This window comes from Pteropus medius, unplaced genomic scaffold (assembly GCF_902729225.1).
Source record: "Pteropus medius unplaced genomic scaffold, Ma_sr-lr_union100, whole genome shotgun sequence".
NCBI lineage: Eukaryota > Metazoa > Chordata > Mammalia > Chiroptera > Pteropodidae > Pteropus > Pteropus medius.
Genome location: NW_024344378.1, coordinates 26747413 through 26762907, shown reverse-complemented (window position 1 = coordinate 26762907; position 15495 = coordinate 26747413). Strand labels below are relative to the sequence as shown.

General features: G+C 32.5%; 1 protein-coding gene and 1 long non-coding RNA gene across 3 annotated transcripts in view; one reads left to right on the top strand and one right to left on the bottom strand.

The window, feature by feature from the left end:
• HECTD2 (HECT domain E3 ubiquitin protein ligase 2) overlaps positions 1–11848 on the top strand; it is a 64162-nt gene extending 52314 nt beyond the window's left edge. Inside the window, exons 17-21 of the mRNA XM_039871745.1 lie at positions 5658–5745; positions 5832–5938; positions 7254–7369; positions 7919–8062; positions 9374–11848. Of these exons, the coding sequence (XP_039727679.1) occupies positions 5658–5745; positions 5832–5938; positions 7254–7369; positions 7919–8062; positions 9374–9494 (576 nt within the window). The 3' untranslated portion in view covers positions 9495–11848. The remainder of the gene's footprint in view (positions 1–5657; positions 5746–5831; positions 5939–7253; positions 7370–7918; positions 8063–9373) is intronic.
• The window catches only part of LOC120609320 (uncharacterized), a 92495-nt gene that overhangs the window by 66188 nt on the left and 10812 nt on the right, over positions 1–15495 (bottom strand). The window lies entirely within an intron of this gene.

Sequence of the window (15495 nt, the reverse complement as noted above, 5' to 3'; positions counted from 1 at the left end):
TTTCTGATGCAATAGACATTAATTTCTATTTAGTCATTACCCAAAAGAGCATATTAAGCATATTTACATATGTTGCATATTTCAAGTTAAATGATTACAGTAAGTTCTCAGACTTTAAGTGAAATGACATATAACGAAACAAGTTTTACCACAGCCTAACTGATATATAAACAAGAGTTAAGTTCTTTTGGCATCTCATCAACATTATAACAAAACGACACTGAAGAAAACGTTACTCAAGGGCCTGCTGTAAATCTAAAACATCTCATTGTTAATATGTATTTACTGCATAAAAAAAAACTGTAGAAAATAAGATTAATGCCCCAAAAGCATGATAATGTATAGGAAAAATATGAGGTAATAGTAGATGGTGATCATGTAGCGCAGAGTTTTCAAATTCTGCTCTGTGCACCACATGATGCCTCAATGACTCCAGAAGAATTCCCTCATCCCCATTCCTGCTTTGACCAGAGCAGTTTAATTTAGTGTGAAATGAAACATTATACTCTGTCTATGAAAGTTTCCTGTAGCAAATCCTATGAGCCTACTTCCTCCTCATCTGCCTTCAGTTATAATTTAAAAAAATAATAATAATGAAAAGTGCTTAGAACTTGTCACTATTATAGATGATCATAAGTGGTAATTATGGTAGTATTATAGTTACTGTCATCAGTGCTATTATCACAGTTATAGAAGTGTATTAGAACTTCTTGTCAATATCTATCCCTTGAATACACTGTTCAGTCTCTGTTGATATGGTTACCTATAAAATAGCATATCCCCTAAATTATTAATTTTCATTCTGCCTTAGCAAATTGAAATACTGGCTGTTTTCCAGTTCTTAAAAATTGTTTGCAGTAATTTGTCCAGCCCGAATGTTTGAATTTTCTATTGAGCCTATAAAATTAATGACTTCCTTAATAACTTAATATAATAATCTTTATTTGACAGTAGAAATATTATGAAATTTGATCTAAAACCTCTCTTGATAGAATACAACTGTGCAAAGTTTGTATGTATAATATCTGTAACTTTTTGACTTTAACACTTTGAGTAAACTCCAATAAAGGCCTTTCAGGTATTACTGTAAGAGAGCAATTGTCCTATTAGCTTATCAATAGTGCCTATGTCTGTGTGTGTGTGTGTGTGTGTGTGTATCCATGTTTATTCAGTTCAGCTCTCTTTTCTTTACATAGTCTGTATTTAATTTTAAAATAATTAAAATGATTACCAAAATCAGTCATGTGTTCTACAGTGAATCCTATGGAATAAATTGCTGCTATTTATAAAATCACCAACATCTTTGTTTAAATTTAGAAAGTATTTTTATATGTCAAATTATAGAAATTTTTGAAACTTGTTGATCTTAAACTTTTTTAAGGAACTCATTAAATACTATCAACTGAACCCCTCCTTTTTACATGACTTTTGGTAATCAAGGAATTATATTATGTAAAATAAAAGGGAAATAAATGAAAGGAAAGGAAGTCTGTGAGATTAATTAGAAAGTCAGTGTTAGTTCTGAAAGAAGTATGCAAAAAATAGAATGATGCATAATTCAAAACTCATTTGTTGTCACGGATTTTATGTTAATGCTTAACATTTAGTATGCATAGCTTATGGGACTAGCTGTTTATAACAGCATTACCTTGGATATTCGTTTCCCCCCCTGCTGTTACAAGAAATTGTTGAGCCCTCCCATCATTCCTAGTGATCAAAATACACCAGTAGGCATCTGCAGCATTACCACTGATGACTTATGTCAAATTATGCCTGTAAGTATACAGTTACTAGCATCTTATTCCTTAATGCTAATATCTTCTACCTGTACAGTCTTTCTTCTCCTGATGCTAATATTTTAAAATATGGTTTCTCTCTACTTTTGTAACACATCTCCTTTTTTATCTAACTTTCTCCTTCTTTATATAGACATATCACCCACTCTGCAGCACTGCTCAGCTCTAATAGCATAGTAGAACAGGCTCTGAAGTCAGAAAAGCAGAGATTTTAATCTGGGCTCAGCCACTGATTAGCTCTGTAAACTTGAATAAGTTTAACCTTTCTGAGCTCCAGTTTCTTTATGTGATCAATAGGATAATAAAACATATTGGGGGGATTATATGGCATAAGAAAGCACTTAGTACGTGATTACTTCTATGGATCCTTATTAAGATGACACTGCAAAATCATTAACAATGTCTGTAACAACAGCTCCAAGATCAATACAACATGAATATCACAGGACTGTCTCTTAGGACATTCCTCAGTTCAAAAATTAGATTTCTGATCATCAAATTTAAGTCAAGGTTAAAACTTAGTAGATATATGGATAGTACATGCATCTTCCTGAAAATGTTATATTTCTCAGCTGAGTTTTGATAACTATTGGTCAGCAGAGAATTCCTGGTAATATTTTAGCAAATACCTAGATGTGGACATTTTCTGTTGCTCATTAAGTATCTAAATATCCCTGTTTTAATTGTCAGATGAGTTTGATGTACGGTTGGTGCCTTCCTATGAACGCTGAGAAACCTTTCCACTCTTCATATTCCCCACGGTGTTGACATCAGATACATTTTTGAAGTCTGTTTGGGTTCTTTCAGATTAAGAGCACAAATTTTATAAGACTCGATAGGAAAATAGTATGACAGTTTGCAAAAGTTAATAGAGCAGGCTCTGACTGAGAAACTGAAAGATAGGCCTTTTCTAGTTTTGTATCTGCAACATACTAGCTATGGCCCTGAATGATTCACTTAATTTTCTTACCTGTAAAATGAAGGGAGTAGACTCATCTCTGAGTTATCTTCTCGTTTTATATTTCTGTGATTTTTTTCGTTCCTCTTAGTTTTTGCCAAAATTTTTACCAATAAATTTCCTAATTTTATTATGTTTTTTGTCAATAAATTATTTATTTTTATGATTAAAGATATTTGAATTTGACTCATTTAAATGCAGCTTTTTCAAAGTTAATAATGGGTATTTTATGAATGACTACGCCAATATGGTGTTTCATATTGTGGAGCTGAAGATTTCATTGAGCTGATTTCATATTATATTAACTCTTTAATAATGAATCCAGTTTGTACATATGAGATCAACTATTGAAAAAACTAAGTTTCTATGCATGCATCAATAAAGACTGAAAGGAAGCAGGAAAACTGCTGCTATGTTAGAATAGTAGAATGTGGGTAATTTTTGGAAAACACTTTGTAAATAGGTTATTAATTTATTAGTAGTATCAAAATTGGCACTAATTTCCATTTAGTATATGGTAAAAATATATCCTAAAAAAGTTTTTTAACTGCTTTTTAATTCAATTCTTTACTATTTGTATTTTTACACTATTTTCAAGGAGAGTAAACAGGAAAGCAAAGAGAAAGTAGATATATTTCTTAATTTAAAGACAGTATCTGTGAGTATAGGACAAAAAGTACAGAGAGTAAGCAAAATTTTCAACAATAGAGCATTCAATATGGTGTTAATAAATACAATAGTTTTCTGTAACCATGTTAATGAATACTCTATTGCTTCTCTGAGAGGTGATCCATAACAAAGCATCAGAATTGTCCAGCAACAATAAGAAGAAATTTTCCCAACAGTCATGAAAATTACACTTGAGGGTTTAGTTGAAAGTAGAGAGGCAAGTATAACCTTGAATCAGCAACTGGAATATCTCTTTTCCTTCTGTTTAAGTCACTCTCAAATATGCTTTATGAATAAGACCAGGGTTTCAAACTGTAAAAACACTACCCTGTTTCTTCACATACTCTTTAATTATAGGTTAACACAATCAAAAAAAAGTTTAACTATGGGTAATTAATATTTTAGAGATAGCATGTTACAGTTAAGAGTCTAAGATTGACAGTATGAAGATATTCTCAACAAAAATTGAAGTTTGAAATAGAAAAACTGGGAATAAAAGGCCTACAGTCCTGAATAAAGCAGATTGGAGTATATAACATTATGACCTATTTACCTTGTATTTTGTCATTAAAAATTTAACCTTGGAAAGAAGATGGTAAATTCTTTCCTTTGGAGTCACCTAGTAGTCCCTTGAGTTCTTAATAAAAAATCACAAATCTTCCAATGATAATTTTCAGCATCCATAATTTTTATTAATTGAAACAAATGATAACAATCATCAAATCTGTGCCCGTCTAGATTTGTATAAAAATTTCTGATTTTAATGGAATGGAAAATCTATTCTGTATGAAAGTATGTAAGATTAATTTAACCATACTATTTATCTTTTTAATAATTTAAAACTAATTTTTCATAAAAACTGAAAAGTTTTTTAAGTATTTGGTTGTTTTTTATTTGTAAATCTTTGCTCATGGATAACATGAATTATAAACTAATATAGGAAAATGTTTTTTCCAGAGTTCTCAGCTTCTTAGGAGAGGAAAGCACTGTAACTGAAATATAAAGCCCACTTAACATGCATGAACTCTATGTTTTTATGTTTAAAAGATGTATCCTGAAATGGTAGATTTTTTTAAGAATATAAATTGAGAGTGAGAAATATTACAAATTTATAAATAGTAATGTTGCAGGTAGCAGTATATTATGATGGAAACTATGCTCTTAGCTTGTTGCACAAGAATAGACCCCAGAGTTATGCCTCTGGTTAGAACTGCATATTTTCCTCCTATATGACCTTTTCCAATGAAAGGGTAGATTGTAGAAATCATTAACAAACATTTCGTGTCCTGGAAAATACATCTCAAATATTATCGTTATTTTACGATCTGAAAGAGTATCTGCTCTATCTCACAGGCAAGTGAGCTATAGTAGATCTGCTAAACTTTTAGGTAATACTGTTTGGTTTAAAAACACAGATAATAGATTTCTTTTTACAGGAGTTGGCCCATGGACTAAGTGAACTCCTGGCATATGAAGGCAATGTTGAAGAAGATTTCTATTCAACATTCCAGGTACTGTTAACACAAATAGCTTCCTGTTAACCACATATTTCATATATGAAAAATGCCATTAAACACCCATTATTAGAATGTTAAAAATGTTATTAAACACCCATTATTAGAAAAGATGAACAGGATTAATCAACGCATACCATCTCCTATCTTAACTTGATAAAATAGAGTCAGTGAAGCAGACACATGTAAATGAGCAGTCACAAAAGTGCTTAAAGAAATTCATCAATGGTAAGAGTACTTCCTACTTTGCTAGGCAACCGACATGTTCCCTTGACTATTACGTCCTCAGAGCTTTAAACTTCTAAAAATAAGCCTCTTCTGTAGCTTCAATATAAGAAGTTAGGGGCAGAAACTAATGTATCGAACCAAAATTCTCATTTCCACTCCCCTAACAATAATTGGGAGGTGACTATTATAGTAATCCACATAGCTCCAATAGGTCTGAGTATTACCTAAATGGCCACACAAGTTTTGTGAACATTGGTAAAGTATTGAACTGTATTCAAAACAGAAGATTAAGTTAAAGCCTTATTTACTTCATAATGCTTTCATGACACATTGTTATTAATATAAATATCACAAGAGCTTAGTCTTTCTGTAGTTCGTGTATTTAAAAGGGAGGAAAAAAATATTCTTTTTAAATTTCACAAACCTCTTCATTGAAGCCTGTGATGATATCAGCCATATTAATTAATACCTTGTGTTGGAATCTTCCATCAGGTTTTTCAAGAAGAATTTGGAATAATTAAGTCCTATAATTTAAAGCCAGGTGGTGATAAAATTCCAGTTACCAATCAAAATAGGAAAGGTATGTTAGACACCATTTCTTAATTAAAATGCATTAGTGTTTACCATTTACTTTTACAATGTAACAGATGTAAAATTGTTTTTCAGAATATGTACAGCTTTATATTGACTTTCTTCTCAACAAATCCATCTATAAGCAGTTTGCTGCATTTTATTATGGATTTCATAGTGTGTGTGCTTCAAATGCCCTTATGGTGAGTTTAAAACTTTAAATTATGCTTTGAGTTAGGTTTTGTAATATGACAAATAATTCCTTCAATATTTTAGTAGATAGGCTTTTAAGATAGAAAATGTTTTCTATTTTTTAAAGGTAGAGTTAGAAATAAAAATAGTTCTCCTATTTCAGCCTTAACTCTCTAAAAGGAAAAAAGACTAGTCAACTCCATTTTTCTCCCCTTGTGCTGTGTCTTATACTATGTCTTTTAGGGCTTTAAAAAGTTTCCCCATGCAGAGCAGATGCAGAGATCCCATGAGTTCAAGGTCTTAATACTGAGAGACAAAGCACAGAAACAGAGTTAACACATAAGCTCCAGGGCAAAAGCCACAACTTCCTATTGACTAAAGAACATACTCATAACTGCTTCAAGGATCCCTCAGCAACTCTGAGTTGCCTTTACCCACAGGAAGTAGTCTCTCTCCTGAGTCATGATGAACTCTGGTTCGATTTATCTTAGCCATGTGAATACGGGTCAACTACTTTTTAGAATACCATGTTGGAAATATCATAAGATAAAAGCAGTTTTTTCAAGAACCTGTGCTCTTTGCCTCAGCTACCCAGGGCATGCTCTGTCACACCACGTATATCTCCACCTCAGTTTTATGAGGGTTTAGGGTAAGGTCATTCATTTGAATTATTTTTCATAGGAGAGAGCTTGCTTTAGAGTAACCTTTGTCACATATTTGTTGTTGAAAGTACCTTGGAAAACGGAGCGCTTCATTGCGCTCTAATTGAGTTTTGTTTGTGACGCACTGGTAGTTATGGAGATGGAGGGAGGAAAAATAAGAATTAAATGGCATAGCATGGTTTCTGTTTTTTCAGTTTTAATCTCTTTAGGTGGGAGACAATCTATGTAGGTGAATAAACCAGTAAACGGCCCAAGACAGACTAACCCAAACTCTACAGTGCACACATCCTGTGCGTTATTGGAACAGATACTGGAAGGAGGCAGGCAGATCAGCAGATGCTGGAGTAACCAAGAGTTTCGAGCTGGGTTTTGGGGAAGAGTTGTATTTTGGATTCATGCTTAGTCAATTGCTTGTTTTTCTGACAAACTGCTACTGTTTGCAAAAGGGAGAACCTGATAGTTTGACAAGAGTTATAAACTTTGGGGAGCGAAAATATCTTACCCCGGTATGAAAATATAAGTGGCGATTTTTCTTAAACAAAATGGTTTGATTTACTATGAGAAGTAATGGTTTTGGTAGTTCGAATCAGTGGAAATAGTTCCAGTTTCACTTTTTTTTTTCAATCATCACTTTTTATCATTTTTGATAAATAATTACTGGCAGCTGCTTCGTCCAGAAGAGGTTGAAATTCTGGTCTGTGGAAGTCCTGAACTGGATATGCATGCACTGCAGAGAAGTACTCAGTATGATGGCTATGCAAAAACTGACTTGACTATAAGGTGAGCTCTTTATACTTCTAGTAGTGAGGTTGGAGAATAGAGAATGAAAGAGAATGCAGTTCACTTATTTGTGTAACTTAACAATCTTTGAATCAAGTTAAGTCAGCTTAAATATTGTAGAGTTGCACACTGCCTTATTTTACTTCTAGAAAGTAACGTGAGAATATGAAATATGAAATCACTTAGCAACACCCTTGGGAGTGATATAAATAAGTTTCTACAAAAGTAGAGATTTTACTTTTTTAAAAGACTTTAGTTCTTTTGGTTTAATAGCACTGTATTGAAAAACTAAGAAAAATTATATAGGATAAAAATGATTTTTGTCTTATCCACAGTTAGGCTACTTTTAAAATTTTATAAAAATATTTTTATAATAATGTTAGTCAAAAATCTAATTAATAAATAGAAACTTTTCTTCCTTAATTTCAAAGTAAGGGTATTATATATGTTTAGGGAAGATTTTTCCTTAGAACTTGCGTTATAACTTTATTTTGAGCTGCAGGATTTTTGTCAGGACATTTTATGTAAATTTCCTTTGGTGTTCTCTAGATACTTTTGGGATGTTGTGCTTGGATTTCCTCTTGATCTTCAAAAGAAGTTGCTACATTTTACTACAGGAAGTGACAGAGTACCTGTAGGAGGAATGGCTGATTTGAACTTTAAAATCTCAAAGAATGAAACTTCTACTAATTGGTAAATTTCCAGATTGGGATTTTTTTAAATTTATAAGTTTGTTACTAATAATATGTTTAGAATTAGAGGCTTCTTTCGATCCTAAGTCATCTCCATAGAAAAATCTTGGAAGTAAATGTGGCCTTGAAATGAGAGAGACTATGGCTTAAGGTCCTCTATTAACTTTTATACCAGTACTAACTGACAATCCTTTCCATGAATTTTTGCTTTGCTAAGTCAACTGTTTTGTAGTCTCTTTTTAGAATCTGGCTTGTTTTTAGTAGTATATTGTCTTACCTGCATTTTTATTTAAAGGTGTTTTTTATTAAAAATGCCAAGGCAGGTTTTTTTGGCTACTAGTACTAGAAGTCTTCCAGTACTAGAAAAGTAACTCTGGTACTAATCCTCTTTTTTTATCTAGTGCTGTTTGCATATAAAAATGATGATGATGATGGGTTTAAATTATTTTCTAATAATGTTGATGGATTAATGCTGATCTACTTCTTTTCCCAATCACCTTGTAATTTCTAAAGCTTATTTGAGTAGACACTACTTAATTATAATCATAATTTCCCCTGCCCCATGTGTTCCAATATACCCCATATGCTTATAAAGTAGACATACTTCATATACTTACGTGTTTGTTCATTTTTGTACTGGAATTTATCCTTTCCTTTCCCACTGCTACCACTGACAGCTATTCTGATGGCGTGGGGTTCATAAAGACTGAGGAAAGGGTCTAAGAAATCTGTAGAAATCTTAAAGATAACAGTGTCATCATGTAGAGGGTTGGGGGAGCTTATCAAAAAGATTCAGAGGATGACTGTTGCAAGTGTCTCAGAAATGTTCTCTTCATTATTTTTTGACAATCAAGACTGAAGTAATAATAACACTCCTATTATCTGCTATTCTGCTACGTGTTTTATGTAGATAGCTCTTTTTAATCTTTTCAACAACCCAGTTGGCTAGTTTACCCTTATCATGGTAGTTTGGAAACAGATTTGGAGACATCAAGCAACTTGAACAAGGTCCCACAGCTCGTAAGTGAGGGAGACAACATTCAAATTCAGATTTGTCTGACTCCAAAAATAATGCCTCCATAATGAAAATTTCATGAGAGCAGAGACATTGGCTGTCTTGTCTGTAAACCCAGCCCCGTGTCTAGAAGGGTGCCTGACACATACATAGTACATACTTCATAAGTATTTGTTCAAAGAATGAGGGGGTGACAGTAAACTAGATTTAATGTGTATGTCCTGATACTTTGAAAGTTGATTAGCAGACATTCTGTGTGTTTTAAGGCTTAGTATCTTAAAAAAGTGTTTCCCCTAGGTTGCCTGTGGCCCATACCTGCTTCAATCAACTTTGCCTTCCCCCCTACAAGAGCAAAAAGGACCTGAAACAGAAATTGATCATTGGAATTTCAAATTCAGAAGGTTTTGGACTTGAGTAACCTAGAAGACTTGAAATATATTTTATATGTAGCATTCACTTCCCTCTTATTGTGCCTTTAACCTTTTCATGTTTTCGTCTCAAAACATCTTGACAAAGCTCGCCAACTTTAAAATACTGATTTTTTAAAAATCAAATATGAAGTATGTTTAGTGGAGCCATACGATTTTCTAAAAACACAGACATAGCTTGAGTGGGGAAAAGACCAGATGGCAGAGACAGGTGTGGGTTCAGTCCCTCTTTTTAATAGCACTTTATCATTCTCCATAAGTAGTTTCTCACAGGTATTCCACTGGGAAAGCAATGTGTAGTAAAGAATGCAGTGATGACATAGTAGAACCCAGTGACAGATTGTGTGCTGCTAGCACAAGGTAGCAACACAGATAGCTACATTATCATTAATGTAAGGCATGTAGCCATATTTTCATATAAAGGTAAACAGCAATTGCAAATGCAGTTTACAGGTTGTTTTTTTGTTTTTTGTTTTTTGTTTTTTTGTTATACTGGCTTTGGTCCTATAAGATTTTCAACTGTTGCTGAAAAGCATGTAAATATCTACATAATAGCTTGAGAATAATGGGATTTTGATAGTGCCATTTATTGCTAAAGATTTATTTTTACAAAGTAAATTCAGGGTTTTAGATGTGTATACAGTTTTACAAATCAATAAAGATGATTGTACAAGAGTGTAACTATTTTCAGACTAATTGGATTCAAGGTTCTATTCTTTTAAGTATTGTTAGTCTGCATGCACATTGGCAGTAAACTAGTTATTTTGAGTACTCTAATATTTGTAAAATGATCATTTCTTCTTAAGGGTCGAGATATTAGAAAGGAAATCAGATAACTAATCATTGATAAACTAAGTCAATTACAAGCACAAAAGAACTGTTTTTATATATACTTTGATTGATGTACAAGGCTTATTTCTAATATTTTTTGATCACCAGTTGTACTGAAACACTAATTTTTAGAAAAGGTTAGGATAAGATATTTGACAAAAGTGAATACAATAACTTTTGTGTCAAAATGACATAGCTTGGTGTAAAAATCAAGTTCAACATTTTGATCAAAATGTTTGCTTTTCACTGGATTCTGAATATAGTAAATTCAAAAGTACTCTTTTTGGAGTTTCTAATAAAGTAGCATGTAAAAAGAAACTGCATTTTAAGTCAGACAGTAAATGGTTTTCTGTTTAATTTACAGCAAATGAAGCAGTTTTATTAGCATGTTAGAAATATTTCCAGATCAAGACTTCTCTATTATACTTGGATAGTTTTCCTTCAGAAAACTCTGAAGATATATTTGCAATAATAATGAAGCCAGCATTTAGTACCAGCATATGGTTCACATGCAAATAATACTTTCCCGCAATTTTTTCTGAGCTACACTATTTTCTCATTGCTATATGCTTCCTGCACCCAACCAGCAGAATTCTTTTGGGGTGAAGGAACTAATCAGCTTGTTTTCCTGCAGTTCTGAAGCCAGCCTGTGAATCTTTAAGGAAAAAGAATTCCTACTTGATTTACTATCTTCTTTGAGACAGAAGTGACTCTGCTTTTCTATTTGGATATACTATTTAAAGGATTTTCTTCTTAAAAATCTTGGAACGCCTAAGAGAGTTAAAGTCATGTTGGTTTCATTTTGTTTGCTCTGTTTTTAATCCGTATGCAAATAAAACTGCTTCTCTCTTACACTGCTTGAACTAGAAAGTAAGATGTTTAATGTAGGTTACTACTAACTAATAAGCACAAAAGAATCATGTATAAGAAACCAGATTTAAGTGTTTTAAATAAAATGTAAAGTTTTTATTTGGTAGAGATGGAAAAAATTGTATTGGCTTGGTCTGCATGTTTAATGATGTGCTTGTATATCGATAGTGATGTCGCTTTTAAAAGTACCAAGCAAGCCAGATTTCTAAATGACAAAGTCCATAAATAACTGGAAAATTTTTGTTGTCTGTTATTAAGTTGAAATTTATAATCATCTATCACTTAAGCACATTGCCTTTATTTATTTATGCTCTGTTTTTGGTTTACAGTGTAATAATACCTCATTTTTTAAAAAATAAAAACTACTGTTATATTTCATTGATTTAAACAGCTAGAAAATTCATGTAGTTGCTTTTTTAATATAACCTGTTAATGAATTCTTGATTTTTGTATCACCACAGTAAATTAAAGCATTACACAGTATTTATCAGTATTTACAAAATGTCCTGTCCTTTTTTAATCTTTGCTTAATCATATTTTTGTCTGTATGATCAGGAGTTTTTAACAGTCCCTGTTTTTTGTACAAATCTGTATTGTATTAAATTGTTAATTTCTGGATAAAATTTTTCAAATATTAAAGTTATACAATCAGTCGGGTTTCAGTTTATTTTCTGAACATAAAGCAGTTAATTAAAACCATAAATTTAAAATACCTTAAATATGCAAGCTGTTCTCTTCATTACACTCTCTTAAACTAGTGCTTAGGAAAATTGCTAATACTTATAGCTTCAAAAGATGTGTGTTGTTATTGACACCAAATATAACCAACCTCTTCAGCATTATTTTCAATATGAAACATGTATATCCAATGTCTGGAGACCATCCAGAAATGAACTAAGTATATTGCATTGGCCACAGATAGACAACTTCAGATCTTAAGTATTTCTCCCTAAAACTATCAGTTTGGCCTTTTTTCCTTGCCCACATTTCTTGTGCTTAACAAAGATTATAAGACTGTAATGGGCGATAGGACTAATGGAAGAAGATAAGTAGCTGGATGGAAGAAAGTCTAGATGGGTATTCACAGGGCAGCACACAAGATCCATTCACCCAGATGGCCACACAGCCTTTAGTCCAGTGTGGTGGTCACGAATGGGGCTTTGAAGCCAGACTGCCTGGGTTTGGGTTTATTATTCACTAGCTTTGTTTCCTTGGGCAAGTTACTTAATCTCCCTGTGCCTCAATTATCAAGTGAAAATAATGTGTAAAGTGGAAACAATCTACCTCTCTCATGTAGAGGAGTTATAAGGAGCATGAAATGAGTATGTGTAAACCACTTACACAGTTTCTGGTGTAGAGTAAGCAATATGAGATGCAAGAGGAATCGTGGTGCTAATGTGACACCATCTTACAACCACTGTTTCTGAAGCCTTCTGGAGGTTATTGACTATCAAACATTGGGTGCAACCACATATTGAAGAACACAAAGTACTTCTGAGGCATTAAAATTGTGTTAGAATATTTCTTGTTCTAGAACATGCTTTAGAATTTATCCTTATAGATGTCTCATTAGGCAAGAGTTTTTAATACTATATTACAGATGTGTAACGAGGCAATTTTAAAATTCAAAAATAAAATTTATTTTTAATGAAATATTTCAAATCTAGGGGAATTTTTCAGAGATTAACAATAAAACCACGTTCCCACTCTCAGATACAACAAATATTAACATTCTGCCACATTTTCTTTTTGAACAAAAAATTACAGATGGAGTTGAAGCCCCTTTTTGTGCACTTCTCCAATCCCAATATACTTTCTCTTTTCCCTCATTAAACTGCAGTTGGTTTGTCTCTCTGTAAACACTATACATAGTATTGTTATAACTGTATACCTAATATCATACTCTACCTATCTTTACACAACATTTCACACTCAATAGTCTTTTCAAGATTTATCCTTGATTACACATTTAGATATAATTCACTCATTTTAATGGCAGAATAGAATTCTATTAAATAAATATACCACATTTGTTGATCCATCCTCCCAGACTAACGTTTAGTGTGAACCAGGCTATGATGAGCCCCCTTGCCCGTGCTGAACGTGCATGCACAAGACTGCCTAGGTTACAGCCCAGATGTGGAATGGCTGAATCACAATGCACATCTTCAGCCTTACTAGATGTTGCCCTTTTGCTCTTCAAAGTGGTAGTTCCAGCATTATTTTCTATCACATTGTAAGAGTTGTCTTTCCTCCACATTCTCAACATTGGGTTTTAGCTGACCTTTTTTGTTAATCTGACCAGTATGTTTTAATTTATATTTCCATAATTGTTAATGTTGTACATTTACAGGCCATTCACATTCCTTCTGTGAGTGGCCAGTTTAATATTCTTTGCCAAATTTTTCTGATATTTTTTTCCTTATTGGTTTTTAGGAGTTATTTCGTTATTCTGGATATTCATCTTCTGTTAACAGAAGCAACATTGCTTCAGTATGAATCCCAGATCTGCCAATGACTATGTGATTTTGAATAAACGACTAACATCTCACCTCAGTTTACCCATCTGTAAAATAAAATAATAATACACAGCTCATAGAGTTGTTAAATAAGCCTAGGTATACATATATGTAAGTGTATATATGTATACTTATGTATATATCAAATAAATATATGTAATGTTTTAGTTAAATAAGTATAAATTTTATGTGTACATGATATATACATACTTATACATAAAACATATAAATATTTAACTTACATATATGTATATAAATAAGTACTTATATTTATGCCAGACTCATAATAAACATTGTATTTGATATTAGTACAATTACTATTATTATAATAGCTACATGAATTATTATTATAGCTCAAGATCTAGTATATGGCATTTTTTCTTTTATAATATGTATTTTCGAATTTTAATGTGGTCCATAAAACATTGTTTTATGTAGTTAATGTCTGTTTAGATTTAACCACCTATTCAGTTTCTTTGCGTACCATTTCCCCTTCTATTGTTCTCCACACCTACCTCTGGGATCAGTTTTCTCCCTCCTAGATTATATCTATTAGACGCGCTTTTAATGAGGGTTTGTCAGTAGTAAATTCTTTTTTCATTTGTCTAAAGATGATTTAACCTTTATTCACGAAAGTTTCATTAAACATGCATTACTGTGTTAATGGCTACCTTTAGGACTGTTAATATATTTACCCCACTATCTTTGGGTTTCATTGTTGATATGAAGTTAGCTGTCAGTGTAATTGTCATTCCTCAGCAGATAATCTCTTTTTCTCTGGCTACTTTTAAGATATTTTTTTTTTCTCATAAAGCTGCAGAACATCAAAGACAATGTGTATATTGCACATTTTTTATTTTACTTAAGATTCATTATGGTTCTTGAATTTGTATCTTTCAATTCTAGAAAATTCTTCAGCCATTTTTCTCTTTGGATATTGCTCTTCCCTGTTTCCTCTAATCTCTCCTGTTAAATACATGTTGGACCATCTCATTCGACCATTCCATCTCTCCGTATGCCTGATTTGTTGTTCAACCAACCCAATGAGTTGTTTTATTTTTTTTTAAGTTCAATGGTTGTACTTTTTATTTCTAGAAATTCTACTGGTTCCTTTTCAAGTCCAAGGTTCTTTCTTCATACTGTTCTTTCATATGGTTTTATTTCTTTAATAATTTTCAGCATATTGTTTGACAACTCTTTTAGATTGTTCGACTCTTCAGTTCCTGAAGTAGTATGTTCATCTACTGACTCTTGTAGTGCTTTTTCTTATGTATTTGCAACTTTGTATTTTTCTTTTATTTATATAATTATGTATCCTGAATACTGCAAGTGCCCTACCAGAATAGTTTCATGTTGTTCTCAACCAAGGTCCTATAGGTTTCCCACACCAATTTTTATGTTAATTTCTTGGAGTAGGGTTCTTTTTCTACTTGTGTAAATTTGGACCCCCTCACCTACAGTGGCACAGGTCGAGGCTTATGAGCAGCGTTTTTCTATCCTTTTTTCATAGACATAGCAATCCTTTTAAATGCTAGGCTTTATGAAATGAGATCAGTTTGGGCTCCTCACCTTGAATAGGCCTAAGGTGTGTCTGTTGAACTCATGGGCATTAAAATCCATTTAGAGGGTTCATCACTCTCATGAGTCCCTAATTCTGCTTACTACTTTTAGCTTTCCGTTTCTTCCCTATTTCTTAACTGATGAGTTCTCTTCATTTCAATCTTGGACATTTATGTTTTAAGATTTTTATAGATATATGTTGTTCAAAATT